Here is an 18,422-nt window from a genome sequence, read left to right on the forward strand (position 1 = left end):
CATGCTGTTGGCAGCAGTACACTTTTTTTCCTTGTAAGGTTCTGTGTTTCCCAGCCATGACCTGGAATCAGCTGCTAATGAAGATGAAGAGAAAGCTCAGCTTCTTTGCCTGGCTTAATCATCACTCTCCAAAAATTGTACTGTAGCATCCAGAATAGAACCCACTTGTTTTCTGATGCTTGTAACGAGTTTTCATGCATTTGTGACCTATGATTGGATACAACCAGTAGAATACAGGTGAGAACTCTGCTCTTGCCAATTTATTGAGCAATCCAAGCTCAGCTTGGTTTTGGAATGGAGTTTTTCAGTAAGAAAAACAAATGAACCAGCTGTTCCTTGGGCAAATGTGTTATACACAGACACTAAAGCTCCTTAAATAGGTAGTCTCATTGCAGTGCTAGATTTTGTTTTGTGTTGGTTTAATTCCTCTTCCCTGCAGCAAGTCTGGCTGAGGAAGGTGAAGAGGAAAAATCTGCTCAGTTTTTAGGGTTGGGGCATTTCTGAGCAACACTCCTCAAAGTGCTTAAGATCTTAGAGAAATGAAAGATCCTTTAGGAACAGAAGACAGGAAATTCAGCTTTTTTCTGAGGGGAGAACAGTATGTAGCTTTTAAGCAGTGGCATCAAAATGCATTAAGGCTTTCCACGTTTCTGAATGAATGTGATCATGTCAGCTAATTTCAGTAACACTTGAAAAAGTTTGGATTTGTGCTGTGTGGGTCTGTTAAAGTGCTGGTGTGTGGATGTGTGTCCAGGTTCTGAGCTGCTTGGGGATGGAGCAGTGTCCCAGCCTGTCCTTTTCCAGAAAAACATCCACGTACTGATCATCTCAGGAAAGCAACCTTTTACAGCCTGCAAAGCAATTTGTTTAGGAATGTTCCAGTTCCATGTGCTGGAGGATCACATTTGCTCACTTTTCTGCCCAAAACTATCAGGCTGTCTCCTGCCTGGGTGGCAACCAACAAGAACCTCTGTCTTGTGATTCTTTCCAGAGTTCCCCAGTCTCCAAGTTTATATTACTTTGAAATACAAATATAAAAATAAATTAAAAATATATGTATAGTTCACTGTGTTTCTAGCATTGAAGAGGCTTATGGTTTTAGTGCATTTTTTCTACTTTTTATCAATGGCTTTGCTCAAAAGCAGTTCTTCATATTGCTGTCTGGGTACTCTGTGCAGAAGTTTATTGAAGTCGTGCTAGCATCTGGAGAGCTGTTCAGATATTTGAGTATTCCTTGAGTATTTACAGTGTCAATACGCTTGCTCTGTCCTCTCCTGGCTGTTGCTGTAAAACCCTTCTGGAACACCGTGATCTTTCACATGAGCAGCGATCGCTTCTCTTCCTCCTGAGGGAGCTGCATCCTTCCTGTGCTGTAACTGGCTGCTGGGGGCCCTTGTTGCCTGGGTAACAGGGAAACCTTAAAAAATACATTTTCTTTTGCATTCTCTCTGTGTTCTCATGAGAACTCAACATTCTTTTCTGTGTCCCTTTGTGCTGAACAACTTCAGTAGCCCAAGCTGGTGCGTTATGCAGGAGGGCTCAGAACGTTTCTGACTTGCAACAGTGGCATTACTGGGGGCTGCAGCTCAGGTATTTGCTTGCTGTGCTCCGTGCAGGGCTCACTGCATGGTCTGGGTGGAGCTCTGCCTGGCTGCAGCAATGGGAGCACTCTGCGGGCAGCACACTCGCCTTCTCATCCCCTCTCTGACAATTTGCATTTGCAAGCATTGCTTAAAATAGCTCCAAACTCACCGTGCCTTCTGGTAAATGCATTCAGCCTTCTCTTAGCTTTTGGATTCCAACCAATGTGACACTTCTTTGCACTCTGCCTTGGAGCCATTTACAACATTTTAAGGGTTGTCATTGGAGCCTGACCCTCCCCAAAAGTCACTGCCAAAAGCCTCACAACCGCGGAGCTGTGCCTGTCCCACTCGGCTCCTGCAGGTGCACAGCCATAAAAAAGGCTCTGCTTGCAGTGGACTGATTCTGTGCCTTAATCCATGTGTCCACATCCTGCTCCATGTTTCGAATGTGATATGGCTCAAGAGTCTGGAGTATTTTTACCGACAAGAAAGAAAGGATGGGTATTTGGCCAGGTTTGTGGTAGCTTGTGACATTAGCAATTTGTCGTAGGCTGGTGGTCAGCCTGGGATAGCCCCAACCAAGGCCGTGCATGAGCTGGTGGGGGGCAGCTGGCCCACAGCAGGGATTGAAGCTGGGTGATCTCCGAGGTCCCTTCCGACCCAACCCATTCTATGAGGCTATGCTTCTGTGGTAGAGCTGTGCAGTTTTATTGCAAGAGGTTTCCTCTACGGTGTCTTGAAGAACAAGAAAAACAAACCTAAAAACACACGCCCACACCTCCAAGCTGGCTGCTCTTTAATAGGATTTTTTATAATATGACTTATCTGATGATGATTAAGCAATCGAATGTTTATAGCATATGCTTTGACCTTGATGTTAGTTCAGCTGGGCAAGGATATAAACGATGAATAAATTCCACAGCAAGCTTATCCCATTGTGTTTGAAATCAGCTCTCGGATATACTTCTCTAAAACAGGGACACTCTTGTTGAAATGCATGGCTTTTAAAGAACGATACAATTTTAGCTGCAGTAGCTAAATTTAAAAACTGTTGGGGTTTGGCTCTTTCTCTTTTTTTCTTTCAGCAGCAAACTGTCTGCTTGTTTCTGTGAGCCGCGATCCAGAATTTAGCGCTGCGCCATTTACGAAATTGATGAGGTGTACAGAATGAAAGGAACACTTTAAAGCTGAAGGCTGAGGACTTCAGGACTCACTACATAAATCACACGCAAAGCATCCTGAAAGCTCTGGGGCCAATACAGTTTTGATCAAGCTGGTTTGCTCGGAGATTCATAAATGATACAAGACTGCACTGAGTGCCATGTTTCTCTGAATTTCCTTTTCTTTTTGCTTTGTTTTCTCAATAAATACCACGGCACGGCAGTCTTGCAGCTACTGGTACAAACAGAAAGTCCCCAGAAGTGGCTGATACTTTAGCCAAACGTTTCCTCTGTGTGTTTTCGTCAACAAAAAAAAAAAGCGGGGGGCCCATCTGTCTAAAAGGCAGCACATGTCCAGCATGAGAGTCACAGCATATCCCCAAGTTAAATGTTAGAGTGCGCTCATTTTGCTGATCAAACAGCAAGGTTTAAGGGAACCCGCTGTCAACATGAAGAAGCCTCCAGCCAGAAAAAAAAAAAGCAGCCATCATTTCTAACAAGGAGCAGTTGGGTGTTTGTTGTGTGCAGGAGTGCAGAGTCAAAGCATTTCTTTAACTATTCTGTAGCTCAGGGACTTGGCTTCCCTTCAAAGGCTCCAACTACAAAAGGATGGATAATGTTGCAAGTGAATGTGCCCCCTCTAGGGGCAAAAATGTGGAAATTCGCTGGAGCAGGTAAACCCAAGGCACTGGAGAGGCATTTCCTTGGAGTGGGAATATCTGTTTTATTTTTAACGCCACGGAGAAGGGATTTCTGTTGTGGTGGGGATGCAGTTCCCTTGGCATCTCGCTTCCCTGGCTCGCTGCAGGCGGTGACGTGTGCTGTGCGTAGCAGGGCTCGTTTCTTGGCTTCTGACACTGCAATCGTAGGATGTTAGAAAAACGTGCTGCTGTTTTTCCAAGGTAGCTCTTGAAATGCCTTTGCACAGGGTGTGTTTCATACTGCGTTTAACATTTATCCGCTTGCGGTTATTAATTCTGCAAGAGTCGTAGGTTCTTGAGCTGTTTAGCGTGTGTGCTATGACCAGTAGGGAAGGATGTGCTGTATGCAAGGCAGCATAGCTGTCTTTTATAGCAACAGCCAGGTTATCCTGGGGAACCTCTCAGGAGTCTGAGGAGATGGAAATGACTCCTGACACTACAGGGATGTGGGACTGCTTTAAATCTGCTCTGGTTCCTTGTGTGCCACATGTCACTGCTCCAGCAATGACACCCTGCTCCATTTGGAAATGCAGAGTTGTCCAGCTTGGGTGCCTGTGTTTGTTTTCTCTGGCAGTGAGCACTAAAACATAGAGCCTATATGAAACCATTTCAGCTATTTCTGCATCTTTGAGAAGTTACAAAGTCTTTTTTTCTTTTTTTTTTTCCATAGTGGTCTTTTGCCTCCAGGCTTCACCATTTTGTCTTTTCATAACTCATGTTTGGGATCATGTAATTCATCCCAGTAGTATTTTCTGGAAGTTTGCATGCCCTAAATACCAGGCTGTGCTGCCAGTGAAGCGCCCTTCTACATGGTTCATGTAGGGTATGGCTCCATCTCATTCTTCTTGCTGCTCCTAAAGTTTATCAGCTCTGTCTGAAGGGTTGGGTGCATTTGGGGGACTGCTTCAATTCAACCCCAAGTTTCCATGTGGAGACAAGGTGAAGCAGTTCCTAATGGGAACTTAAGGCTGATCCTTTAAGACCTCAAAACCTACCTCATTGCCATAACAGTGGAGTTAGTGCTCCCAAGTGTCACTGCTTCAGTTTTAAACGTGAACCACATCCACACTCACTGTTTCCTGTTCTCTTACCCCTCAAGGTGCTCTTACAGAGTGTTACGATGAACTGGGCAACCGGTACCAGCTCCCCGTCTACTGCCTCGCTCCGCCCATCAACATGATCGAGGAGAAGGGCGACCTGGAGACTCTGGACATCCCTGACCCACCGCCCAACTCAGGGCACGAATGCCAGCTCCGTTTGCGCCTGTCCACAGGCAAAGACCTCAAACTCGTGGTCCGCAGCATGGACACGGTGTACCACATGAAGAGGCGGCTGCACGCAGTGGAGGGAGTGGAGCCCGGCAGCCAACGCTGGTTCTTTTCGGGCCGGCCGCTCGCAGACAAAATGAAACTGGAGGAGCTGAAAATCCCAAAGGACTACGTGGTGCAAGTCATTGTGAGCCAGCCCTTAGCAAACCCGACCCCGGTGGAAAACTGATTTCTGCTTGTTTATCGATTCTCCTTCTTTCCCTCTCTGTCGTGGGACTGGTTTTCACTGCCCTGTCTTCTTTCGTTTTGTCCTGCTAATGGATTGGTTCCAGGAATTGACCAGCAAAAATTCCATCTGTGATGGAGATCTGCAAAAACAAAACATAAAAATGTAAACTGGCCTTTGGGGTTTGCCTGATCTCATATTTAACACAGCAGCAAGCAGCAAAGGGTGAGGGTGAAGGAAGGAGTGGGAAAGGGAGGGGAAAAGGGAGGGCATGCAAAGAGGGAGGGGCGAGATCATCTTTCACTTAAACAATAAAAGCATGTAATGATCCTTAAAACTGTAGGTGGTGTCCTGATCCACGGAACACGAGTAAGAGAGCACTTTTATTTAAAAAAAATAAAAAATGGATATTTCATATCAGCACCACCTACAGTTCTCAAGACTTGCAGCTGCCCTGTGTAGGTCCCACTGTGTGTTGTGGAGATCTTGCTGGCTAACCCGAGGCACGTCAGGGTGCTGCCGAGGCATCGCCAGTCCTGGGCAGGGAGCAGGGCTGGGGCTCAGTCCGTCCTTCTGGCAGCTCCTGCCGTGCTCAGCCCATGCAATTGTACATTCCGAGGTGGCAGTGCAGTCCTGTGCCATTGCTGGTGCCAGCGCTGGGGACGCAGCCTGCTGGGGCCTTAGGCAATAACTGTGTGAAAGTATACTCTCACGTACTGTACTGTAAACCTACAAGACTGACTTTGCCTGAAGTTTACCTGCTGACTGGCACCTGGCTGTGTGCCTGCCGCAGTACTGTATAGCACTCAGAGCATTGAAACAGACTTTGAACAAGCTGGCTAGGAGGAGTGGTGAGCTGGTCTGCAGTTAAGGATGAGGTGCATGACTGTTGTCTGGTGGCATTGGTGTGCCCACTGCAATAGGTTAAGTGCAGTTACACCCAAATGCAACGAATTGCAGCCTCCCCTGCTCCATTCTGGAGGGCTCCGTGTGGAAAATGGTAAGAACATAAAAGCACACAAGTTTTAGCTTTTCCTGTGTCATTTGAAGCAGCAGTCATTCTCGATCTGGAAATATCCTCACCAACACACAGCAGCAGCCCAGAGTGCGGCTGTGGTGTCCAATCAACAGTACTTTCTCTTCAGAATGTAAGAGGAGTCCTTGTGACAAATGACAAATCCTTTTCTAGTCTCAAAAACGTGAATCAGACAAACATATCTGGGGGGCAAGAACCTGATCATCGGTTACCTCGGGTAGAGATGTGCTCTGTTCCTCAGGCTTGTCTGGCAATGCCTTTGCTTGAGATCAAATCCACTGCTCCTTTTAAACTTCATTTCTAGTTTGCTTGTTTTTGCAGCCATCAGTGAAATCATTTCTTCGAAGGTCCGACACACTGGCCAGGTTTGATTGTTTTTCATGGATTTCTGCCTTCCCATTCTGAATCTGCGATCTGAACCTACGGTTGTCTCAACTCTTACTCATCTGCTGGTGAAACTGCTGGGTTAGGATTGGCCATTTGAAACCCAATTAATTGCATAGAACACCGTTTGTCTGGCTGTGAGGGAGTTTCTTGCTCCACAAGTGTCACTGCAGAGCCAGAAGCACCCTGGTACCACATTGCAAGTCTGACCCAACAGGTGGAAGCAGATGCAGGTAGTGGGTGCAGCCAACTTTCACCTCTTGGAAAACAGATCCACGTTTCATGTGTATTACTTCTCTATCCCAAAATGGCTTTCATTTTAGTCCCTGTGTTGTACGCTAAGATTTCCTTCAGCTCCTAAAGTCCCAGTTTTGTGCAGGATGATGGAAGTGTAGTGACAGAGCTGTAAAGGAGAATTAGTTCCTTGTTCTCATAAACACCCAAGTGTTCTTCGCTTTTTTGGTTTATTTGTGGTTTTTCTTTTTAAAGATTAAATCAAGGCTGATAAATACTAATCTAGAACAACAGTTTTCTATTGTGGAATTTTTTATGACAAATATGCTTTCTTATACTGGGGTTTTGCAGCCAAGTCTTTTGCATTCCAGAGGGAAAAATATTTATTTGGTATATAAACAACACAAATCTCTTTGATTTTTCACTGGTTAAAGGGGGGCTTTGTGCCAGGAAGGCTCTACTTGTTGTGTAAGGCGTAATTGTACATCTTCATATGAACATTCACGTCCCTCCAGTCCTTTCTGGGAAGGGAATTGTGATGGGTGATTAAGAGAGAGCAAAGTTAAAACCAGCGTGACATTTCTGAAACTGTGAACACTACACACTGCTTTTTGAGGGGTACATTTTGGAGGTTTGGTTGTTTGTTTTCATTCAGGCAATTGTCACCAGGTACAGCTTTTGAGATTAGACTGTAGGAGCTGGGAGACTTTGTTCTTCCCTTCTTGACCCTTTCAGAATGGCATCATTTGCATTTTGCTGTAGCAGATTATCATGTTTTTTGTTATCTGTTTTTCTGGCAGGGTGGTTTTTTGCACAGTGATGGTCTGAAGGCGGTGTCATGTGTGAGCTCTGACCAGGACAGAGGACTGGTTGGTGAAGGTGCTCTGTTCTGTGACAGCCTCTCCTCTCTCCTGAGCACTAAGCACACAGCCAGAACTGACAGAAATTCAGTAGTAGAAGTGTTTTTACAGGTGGCAGTGAAATCTTTTCATTTCTTCTTTATGAAACGAAGCAAATGTGCTCAGCACCTACCCTGCTGGAAACAAATTTTACAAGATTTACATGAGAAAAGAATTCCAAGTGGCAAATATATATATACGTGTATATATATATAGTAAAAATCAGTAAGGAATACATATAATAAGGATCGGTAAGGAAAGCATACAGCATGTTGACTAACTTATCCCTTGTATATTCCTGGAGGCTGCAGTATGCATTGAGAGAACAGTCACTTCTGTCTGCGGAATGCTTTGTCTTTGAGCTCCAAGATGGTCTGCAGCGCCAGTGCAGGGGACCCTGGATTTGCAAGGAACTCGTGATGGCTGAGCAGGGCAGAGGGAAGGGCTTGTTCCAGTGCAGAGCAGGGAGGCACGGCTGAAACGAATCCAACCAAACACTGAAACGCCTTTCAGCTCACAGCCCCGGGGAGAAGTGGGACGGGGGCAGGTCTGTGGCTGCTCACAGGGGAGGATGAGAGGAGCCTGCTGCGCTGCCTCTGTGTTCAGTGGCGGGGGAAAAGCTGAGCGGTGAGCTCAGTGCTGCTGGCAGCCTGGGCTGTGCTGGGCTGAGTGATGCAGCTACTTTGGTGATGCGCACAACCACGAACTGCAGTGCCAGGTGCACGCAAGTGAGGAAAAACAAGACTTTTTTTGTTAAGCCTGTCAGCCCTCTGTGTCATTCCTGATCAACTCTGGCCGTGAATTGAGCCAGTAGGTGACATTTTTTGCTGTCTGATGTGCTTCAGATTTTTCAACCTCTCTTGTTGCTTCTTCCTGACCCAGAAGTGACGAACCAGTAAAAGCCCACGCTCCTGGGCAGCGGAGAGTGCAAAGGACAGAACGCTGCCTGCTGGGAGCTGCAGGACAGAGGGTACTTGCAGCAGGGTGTTCCTGGTTTTCCACAGCCAACTGGCAGCACTCCTGCATGGTGCCCTGCACCTAAGAGCCCAGTTCACTGCATTGGCTGCTTGTGAGTGGCTGTGTATCAGCATCCTGTACAGCGGACACAGCTGGGAATAACTGCACTATGAATGTTCTTAGTTTTCTGGAAGCCTTTATACTCTGGAGCTTGGAAGATTTATTGATGTGAATCAGCAGTGTAATGAGTTGGGTTTTTAATAGCCACAAAAATGCTGAAAGTAATAGAAACAACACAACAAGTGAACTCATGGACCAGACGAAGCACAGCTCCTCTTTGCCTTCCACAGCAAGCTCACAGGTTGGCTTGGGGAGGAGAGGATGGGATTCCTTGATACAACAAGGCAACACGTGCAGTGCGAGTAACAGTAGAGCAGATGGCCAGCTGGCAAAAGTATTGCTGTAGTATGACATGTTTCTGCATATATATCTATTGTTAGTATGTAATGTAAAAACTTCAGTGACACTATTAAAGATCCTAGTTTGTTGCAACGGTGGGATGCTTTCAGCCACAGCATTTTGAAAGCATTTTCGCTGTGTGTTGGCAAACTGAATGCTGTACATTTCTCCATTTCTGTCTTGTTCAGAGACACAAGCAGTAGTGACATTTCTGACTCCTGATCTATATTCTACAAACTCTTTTCTGCATCACTGTAAATACCTTCCAGACTCCCTGCACCTTTTGCAGATCGTGTTAATGTTGGGGAGGGGGGGGGGGGGGGGAATGAAGGATTTTTGTTGGCTTTTTCACTACGCTGCTCAGATCTCGTTCTGTTGAAATAAATGGAGGCTCTGTTGGAAAGGGGCTTTCTTCCTTCGCCCTTCTCCACTTCCCCATAAGCCTGATCCCTCCCGGCTGGCAGCTCTTGGGCAGCTTGTGTTCCCTGGGACAGCATGGAGAGGGGTTCTGAGAATGGAGTTACTGCAGAGTTGCTTTGGGGATGAGGGATGAGCTTCCTACGCTCTGCAAACTTGCTTGGACAAAACAAAATGAAAGCCTCACACGCCTGAGATGGTGGTGGTCTGCCTTGCACGTCAACCATTGTAGGAAGTCCTTGAGCTAAACTCAGCAACTCTGCTTCTGTCTTCTCCCAAAGAAGATGAATGTCCTGCTTTGTATCTGCAGCTACAGCGCTTCTGTTGGTCACTGACTGTATATACAAGTGCTTGGAGACTGCCATTTTCATAAAGAGTTTCTGACTGCTCTGTTGTGCCGATGGCTCCCCTCTCCCACGCTTCATCCATTCAGTGCTTCGTAGCCGCATGTGTGTGTGTTGCTCTTGTTCATAGGAGATGGAGATGGAGCTCCTTCCATGGCAGACGTGGCACCGAGCCTACAGACGTCAGCAGTCAGAAGATGAGGTGTTCAGCCAGCGGGCTTCGTTCTGTGGACTTTGAGACTTGCCATAAATGTGTCCACTGGACTCCCTGTGGAGAAGTGTGTTCCAGCAGGACCCTTGTTGGGTATTTATCCGGTAGAACTCGTATCTGTATATTTTACAGACGGTAACCATTTGATCAGAGCCATGGGGCAAATAGAGAACTTAAAATCCTGACTCCTGCCTTAAAACTCTCAGTTCATCTTGAGCTCCAAAAATTCTGCACCTGCCCATCTCAAAGTCCATTTCCTTAGGAAATTTGAGTCCAGTTAAAGGCTGGAGACAAAGAAAAATTAAAACAAATTTATTCTTAGCTGATGGCTTTATTAGAATAACTAACTGGTCTTGTAATAAAAAGCCTGTTTGTGCCTCTCAAGTCCAGGGAATGTCTAAAAAGTGGAGGTGGCTTTTGAGCAATGATTGGGATGACAGCATTAGCTGGAGGTTTGTAAGACACTTGCTTTCACACGCCCTGAGCAAGAGACTTAGGTTTGTGTCCTCTCTGCCTCATGGTAATGGCTTTCAAAGATGGCTGGTACCATCAGATTTGTACTTCTTGAATAAATATCTTCATTTTTATGGTAAAACCTTTTGTACGCAGTTTGTTTGTGTGTGCCACGTAACAAGGAAGCATCCGTATTACGCAGGGCACGGTGCTGGAGCTGGCACTGACACGGAGAGCACGTCGTTCCAGCACAGCAAGGATGAGGGAATCCCAGCGATGTGACCTTTCTTATTTTCTCCCCTTGTAATTTTTATAAGGTCTTTTGGAATCAAACACAGGGCTGTGTAAAACAAGCTTTTGAACTTTTCCCCCCTCCCTGGCTCATTCGATCGGTGAAGAACTCTCAGCCCGCATAAAGACGCTGTGAACATCAGGTCACTTTCAGTGCATTCTGTGTTTTTGTTGTACCTCTGTTTCCTGGCTGACATATGGCAGTAGTGTGTGCACATTTTGAATCAGTGGCAAAGCACAAGTAGGTTGTCTTTAGGTTGTTAAATTATGTGATTTTTTTTTTAACCAAGGGAACGTCTTCTGCCACTGAGAGCAAACCATCGTGACCTTCTCTGAGTTGGAAATGCTGTACAAAATTTCCTGTACTGAAAACAGAAAAAGAGAAATTCTCCTTTTCCTGCATTTAAAAATAAAAGTAATACTGGAAATGCCATGCCTTAAGGAACAAACGCGGCCTTGTTTTTCTTTTTGAGTTTCTGCAGTAGCATTTTGGATTCTGAATGGGAACCCTCCAGCTTTCCCGTGACCTCCTGATGTGGCACAACCCTGTTTGGGGCAGACATCACACAGCAACGCAGCCGAGAGCGGTCACAGCCATGGGTTGGCTGCACCCAATCGACTTCATGGTCTTCCCAACCATAATGGTTCTATGCTGGTGTGTGGCAGAGTCCTTTGCCAAGAGGTGTGCCGTCCGTGGGAGTCCAAGGAAGGCAGAGCAGCGCTGTGCCTGGTGGCAGTAACCACCTTGTAACTGCACTCCCTGGTGCGTTGTCTTCATTCAGGTCACCTCCATTAACTGCTGAACGTGTCACAGGGTGTGAATCATTTTTTTGTGGTCTAATGGTAGCACAGCAAACATTGCAGTGTTTCGGGTTTCTTTTAGTCTGTTTTCCTGGTAGAATCAATGTGAATGATAAGCAAGCAGGTTCGTGACTTGCCTGAATTTATATATATATATTCTATGTGCATATATATACATACTCCCATATAAAGAGATTATACATATATGTAATACATGTACCATCCCTGGAGGTGTTCAAGAACTGTGGAGACGTGGCACTGAGGGGCATGGCTGGGGTGGGGTGGACCTGACAACCTTGGTGGCCTTCGCCAACCTTTATGATGCTGTCATAGGAGTTTGGGTGAAAATACAGTTTATAGAGCTGTTAGATAGACTGCTTCTGTTCCATTCTAGCTAACGTGGAATACAATTAATGTTTATATTGTGACAGTACTGATAGCTCATTGTGCTCTGTCTCACTGCAGTCACACAGCACTGGGTCCAGGGCAGCATTCCGTCCCATAGTGGTGTTACACACTGCCAGCTGCTGGTCCTGAAGATGTAAGGCATGGTGGTCACTTCCAGCTTTGCAAGGAGCCATTCATTGCATTCTATCTGACCTATCTCTGGAAGTTGGAGGTTCCAACTCTGGAGTTGCAGCAGAGGTCGCAGAGGTGGGTGCTGCGGGTGTGCTGAAGCCGTGCGTCATGCGGGGTCAGCAGCTGAGCTCACAGATGGGAAGTTTCCATCCTAATGAATCCCTTATGCTGTAGCCTCGCAGCTTCATTAGGGGAGGTCGGTAATGGCAGTGTGTTTGGAGGAGGTTGAATGCTGTGATGCCATATGTAAGGTGAGGGGAAATGCATTCACCAGGATGCTGCGTCCAAGGGGTAAACAGCCAACATTTAGCAGCAGAAACTGCCTCTCTGGCTTTCTCTCCACATGGCTTTAATTAAGTGTCTGAGTTAACACAGAAAGCAGCATTTCCTTCAGTCGAACCACTCCTCATGAGCAGTAATGAGGATGCAGGAACTGCCTGACCCCTGGGTGTGCCCTGCTAATGCAGAGCAGGCAGCAGCAAGCTGACAAACCCGAGTGGATCCAGGGCTGAAGCTCCGAGCACCTCTGTGCATCACAGAATGGCTGGGGAGCACTGTGTGATGGGGAGATGTCATCCCCAGTGCCATGAGGGACACTGCTGTGGAACATGGAGGTGGAATCCAAGCTGCACCCATCCTTCCTCCTCCTCAGGTGCTGCTCTGTGGCACCCACCTTGATAGAGCAGTGAAGTGGAATGGAGAAAACAGAACACAAAATGTTGGGGCTCTGTCGCTTTGGTTTATTGCCTTCTACGTGGTCGTTCCATCTGTTTGGTGTCTGTGAGCTGAGCCCAGAGGGGAGGAGGAGCACGGCTGCACTGCTCCCACATGGGGAGGGGGCTCTCACTGGGGCTGCCAGGAGCTGCGCATTCCAGCAGGCAGGATGGCCACAGCCCACTGCTGCCTTCTTCAACTTTGCTTCTCCTCCTGGATGTCAACGCAGAGCACTGCAAACATTCTGTGTAGCTCAGTTTCTAGTTTTGGAGATAGCTTAGCAAAACAGCCTTGGCTAATGCAAACTCAGAGACCCCCAAGCCCCAGCTCCTGTCCCCTTCTCCAACAGGCTGCCTCCCAGCATGCTCAGGAGAATTTGTTTCCAGCTTCTTGCCCGCGGCTCATCCAGAACACGTTACAGGCTAACGGGGCACCTCCCTGGCATGTTTCTCCACCATTCCATGATGAGTTCCAGATGTGGCTGTGATTCATAACATCTGGGGCTGAGCGTGGCTGGGCACAGGGAGAGAGAGCCTTCACAGCCGCGTTGCACAGCCTGCTCACAGCGTCCCTTTCACCAGGCAGCCCAGAATAAGGGACAGCACCAGCACGACACAGGGCAGGTCCTGCTCCTTGCAAGAGGGCACAGAGAACTGGTTCTGTTTTGGGGCAGAAAGGTTTAGGAGAAGGCTGTAAGCACTGATTTCCTGCTTTGAAGAAAGCAGGACTAACAGATGATGCTGCCATGCAGAGAATAAAGGTGACCTCTCGTTGGCCGTGCCTGCAGGAAATCCTGAGCCCCAGTGCTTCCTGCTTATGGGCTGTCCCATCCCTCCCCTGCTCTCATGTCTGTGCAGCAGTGTCGTGGCCACATCCAGACCCAGAGATCCTCCCCACAGCTTACATGCTGCAGGTAGAAGTCAGCCCCACACCTGGTAGGCCAGGAGGATGCACAACAACGTGTAGAAGCCATTCAAGTTGATGTTCCTCGTCGTGCTGTGGTCCAGCAGGGTGAACAGCAGCACAATCTGCTTTTTCCTCAGGTCCGTCATGTAACGGAGAATGCAATAACACTGCAGGTCTGGAAAGCAGCGAGCTCCCAGGCCTCATCTGCACAAAGCTGTGAGCAGCAATTTGTGGGGCTTATTTTAGTTTAAATGCCACTGTTCCCAGATGAGGTGCACAGACAATTCGGGCAATAAGAAACACAGCAGCAGATGAGATACTGCTCAGAATTAACAGACAGCATTAATGAGATGTCTGATTTATGAAGTGGCATGTATGTGATTTCTGCACCGAAGACAATGTTAAAGCACACATAAATTCCTGACTTCCTTCTCTTCCACCCTACGCCCTTGAAAGGAAAACAAAAAAGAAAACCAAAAAACTTTTCAATAAACAGGAAACGCTGGGAAAAGAACGCATTTTTCTTTTGGAGGAGTCACTTGTAACTCCTGACCCACCCACATTTGTAGCTCAGTTCCATCTGCTCTGGCTGCCCAGGAGCTGGGGGTGCCCAGCACCGTGCTGCTGCCTGATGGAGAGGAGGAGCGACCTGTGGCTGTGAACAGCCTTACACAGAAAGGCAAGACGCCTGTCTGCCTTCCAGCACAGAGCTGGCTTTTGGAAAGGATTACACTGTGAGGTTGCAGCAGTGCTAAGGAATGAGTTTCACTGAGCCAGAATCCCCTCTTGCCCTGCATTGCTGGCATCTTGCTTGTACAGCTGTGAAGACCTCCTTTATCACCTCCTTTTGTGTGTCTGTTGTCAGCTCACGGCAGCCAGGAGCTGGTTATCGTGTCTGTACAGCACTGGAAGCCGACCTGGGGGCTCTGTGTGCTGCAGGGACGTGGGGGGTGATAACACTATAAAATCAAGCGGGGTTATGGGCTGTCAGAAAGCAAAGGAAGGGGAAGGAAAACCATTTGGATGTGATGCTCACGGACATGATTTAGCAGAGGGTTGGTAGAGTTAGGGTCGTATGGTTAGGTCATGGTTGGACTCGATGATCTTTAAGGTCTTTTCCAACCTGAGTGATTCTACGATTCTGTGAGGGTTGAAATCCATCCCAGTCTCTAGCAGGGGTCCCATGAGCCAGGTAACCTTCAGAGAGCTGCACCAGGGTGGGGAGCGCCAGGGCCCTGTGCTGGGGCTGCAGCTGCTCTTCATTCCAAGACTCCCAATAGCCAGTTCTCCTGGCAATGAAGCCCACAGACAGCAGATCTGCCGATACAGTATCAAACATAGGGTAAAAAATGCCACAGCTCATTTTCAAGGGTACACTGATTTGCCCAAAAACTTCCAGAGGGTTACTTTGCAAAATGTCTGTGAGTGGAGAAATCACCTCTCTGAGCTCCCTTCTGCTAGGGCTGAACCACAAGCCCTTCAGCACAGGGCTTATCTTGAACTCTCTGTCTTCACAGAACCTGATGAGGACGGAGATGCCCGATAGCTGCCCACAGCTATTGCAGTGGCAGCCTAGAGATCACAGAATCACAGAATCACCAAGGTTGGAAAAGACCTACAAGATCATCCCGTCCAACCATCCGCCCATCACCAACAGTTCTCACCAAACCACGTCCCTCAACACAAAATCCAACCGTTCCTTGAACACCTCCAGGGTTGGTGACTCCGCCACCTCCCTGGGCAGCCCATTGCAGCGCCTGACCACTCTTTCAGAACATCAGTATATGACAGAATCAAACGCTTACTGGGAAGATAGATGATGGAACAAGGAGAATAACCATAGGGAGGTCCAGAAGACTTTAAGAAAAAACCTCCCCGGCTGCACCATCGGCTCTCTCCCCTAGATGTCCCCATTTAATACTTGATTTTATAGCGGCTTTTCAGAGGGGCTCGAAGTTCTGCCAACGACACCGTGCGGACCGGCACCGAGCCGGGTCCCAACCGCGCTCTCCGCTCCGGCTCTGCCGGCAGCCGCCCACCTCGGCCCGGCTCGGCAGCGCAGTACAGCACGGCAGCGCCGAGCCGAGCCGAGCCGGGCGGGGCGGGTGCCGGCCAATGGCACGGGGGGGCGGCAGGCGGGCAGGCCAGCAGGTGGAGCGGCTCCGGCTCCGCGTGCGCGGCTGCGGGCGGCTCCGTGCTGCCCTGGGGCAGAGCGCGGGGCGGCTGCCGGTAGCTGGCGGCGGCGTGGGGGGGGAACCGCCGCGCTCCCGGCAGCATGGCTTTCGCTAATTTCCGCCGCATCCTGCGCCTTTCCACCTTTGAGAAACGGCGTTCCAAGGAGTACGAGCACGTTCGGAGAGACTTGGATCCCGGCGAGGTGTGGGAGGTCGTGGGGGAGCTGGGAGACGGAGCCTTCGGCAAGGTCTACAAGGTGGGTGCGCTCTCCCAGGCACCTGCGCTCCCCCCGCGGTGCCGCCGGATCCCCGCTCCGCGCGCCGGGCTGCGTCTGCGCGTCCCGCCGGGCACCGCGGGGCTGGGAGCGGGGGAAGCGTCTTCTGCAAGTGGGGGCAGCGGGAGAACTTCTGGTTCAGTAGGACCGAAGTGCAGCCGTACCTGGGGCTGGGGCAAGAAGGGAGAGAAGCGTTCTGTCTCTCTCTTTCATTTAAAAACAAAACAAAAAAAAAAAGCCTTTTTCTTTTTTTCCTTCTGAACTGTCAAACTTCTAAACCTTGCCAGACTGTCGGAGCAATGAATGGAGAGCTCGCCGTCTCCAAGTTTTGCGAGCCTCCAGGGGTGCCATTATGTGTGTGCAAGCTCGGTGAGCAGGGGAGCGCAGCTTCCGATGGGTACAGTGCTATGACTGCTTTACCTTTGGGGGTTTTAAAGGCCAAATACCAAACCGGACTTTGCTCCCCAAAGCTCCCCTGGTACGGCTCTGCGCTGCTCAGCTCTGCTGCCCGGCAGCTGGGGTGGGCAGGATGCTGGCGCTGGGGCTGGCTGGAGGAGAAGGTTGGGCTCCAGCTTCCCTGAGCGAGCTGCCCTGGTTGCAGAGATCGTTTGGAAGCGGAGCTGTGAATGAGCTGTTTGGCGGCTGCTTTCTGGCAGGCTCGTTAGAACGTTCAGCAAGGTATTGCCGTGTCAGAGCTGGGAAATGCAGAGTGACCAAGAGAAGGGCGAGCAGGGAGCTGGCTGTTTGCAGGCCAGGACAGCACTCTGCCATTTGTTTTCTCTATTTATGGCTGTGTTATTTGAGAAAAATACTCTAAAAATCAGACTTAAAATGGAAATCTTTGGTGAAGGATCCATTCTTCTAATATAACGCAGTTGCTTACAATTGTGAGTTAAGCTCTAATATATTTATCATTTTGAAAGTGGCACCTGTGCTAATTAGCTCTTCTGTGACCCATTTGCTTGGTGTTGTGTATTGGAAACCACTTTGTATATAGCAACGCTCACTCCTGCCTGGGTAATTATTTGCTTGTATTTGCTTAGGTTTCTTGTGCAATGAAAGGAATGAGGTAAACATTGTAAAATAAGTTAATGGGCTTCTGAGACAAATGAAAACTTGGAGGAACACCTGATTTATATCTCCTCCACTTTAGATGTGTTTCACGTATCCAAAATAGTGAACTTTAAAACAATAAATAAATAAATAAATAACGGTGGCTGGATTGGTTTTTACATCAGCTGTCAGACCTGAATGCCTCTGCTGTGAACTCTAGCCTGACACAAAATTAATCGATGATGGTAACTGTGTGTGCTGTGCTGTCGGGCAGCAGCACTGCTGTGTCTCCAGCTCCTTCCACCTCCTTCCATCCCCTCTTCAACCCAAAGCAGGACGTGGGCTGTAGTCATGGCGCAGTGCAGGCCGCGTGGTTATAGCCCAAAGTTCACTCTGTCTGCAGCTGTGATTGTACTTTAACAACCAGATTGAGAGGACTGTCTGCTTTAGGCATGGGGTGGAGGCTCACCTTGTGACGAAGGAGAGGGCTTTTCTGCTTCGTTGGTCAAGTTTCAGTTCTCCATCTTTGAACTGTGCCCATCCTTCATCTGGAAGGACACGGTTGGCCTTTAAGAGCTCTTGCACAAGATTCGGTTTGTTTAAGAACCCCGAAAGATTCAGGTGACGCATTACTCTAAAGCCTTATTTTAGCTAATAACTGGTACTGTTATTGCAGAGCCGTTTGCTGCCATGTTAAGGTTTAACTTGCATGTTGTCTTCCTTTGTCTTTCTAATCTGGAGCACGACCCCAGTGATGTGTATGGGATGGTGACGTGAAGGATTATGCTTGCTGTACTGCTCTGCTCAGCTGCCAGGAAAGCCCAGAACAAACAAACCAGCCCTTGTGCACCAGGAAAACGTAGGTGGCCAAGGTGCAGTGAGAAATTGTAATCGTTCTCTTCAAGTTACTTTGATGTCAATTTGCTTTTCACACCAAAGCAATCATTTGGAGCGAGTCGAGGAGTTTGTGTGGCAGTGAGAGTTTCAGGATGTTTGAATGAAGTTCCTGCCTGCCCTCCGCCCTGCAGCACGGGGATGTGATGTAAGCCCTGCATCCTGCCCTGCCGCCCATGTGTTGGGCCCTTGTGCAAAAAGATGGGATTCATTCGTGCAGGGAGTAATCTGAAACACAGCCTGAATGCTCCGTGCTGGGAGCCATTTAGATTTTGGTAGAAGGAAAAGTGTGTTTATTGGAGCGGGTTTAGTTTTTGTGATGCTGGGTTTGAGCAGGGGGAAGAAGGGCTCAGCTGCGCAGCGCTGGTGTAACTGCACTGCAGAGTGCTTGGGGAGCTGCTCC

General features: G+C 48.4%; 2 protein-coding genes across 2 annotated transcripts in view; both read left to right on the forward strand.

Moving 5' to 3' along the window:
- Nucleotides 1–4,941, forward strand: part of UBTD2 (ubiquitin domain containing 2) — a gene marked incomplete at both ends in the record, with an annotated part of 45,363 nt that extends 40,422 nt beyond the window's left edge. The window contains one exon of the mRNA XM_079542641.1: nucleotides 4,544–4,941. Within this exon, the coding sequence (XP_079398767.1) occupies nucleotides 4,544–4,941 (398 nt within the window). The remainder of the gene's footprint in view (nucleotides 1–4,543) is intronic.
- Nucleotides 4,942–15,898: 10,957 nt separating this feature from the next.
- The window catches only part of STK10 (serine/threonine kinase 10), a gene marked incomplete at both ends in the record, with an annotated part of 41,018 nt that continues 38,494 nt past the window's right edge, over nucleotides 15,899–18,422 (forward strand). Inside the window, one exon of the mRNA XM_079542181.1 lies at nucleotides 15,899–16,054. Within this exon, the coding sequence (XP_079398307.1) occupies nucleotides 15,899–16,054 (156 nt within the window). The remainder of the gene's footprint in view (nucleotides 16,055–18,422) is intronic.

Source organism: Tetrao urogallus (assembly GCF_951394365.1).
Source record: "Tetrao urogallus genome assembly, chromosome: 14".
NCBI classification, from domain to species: domain Eukaryota; kingdom Metazoa; phylum Chordata; class Aves; order Galliformes; family Phasianidae; genus Tetrao; species Tetrao urogallus.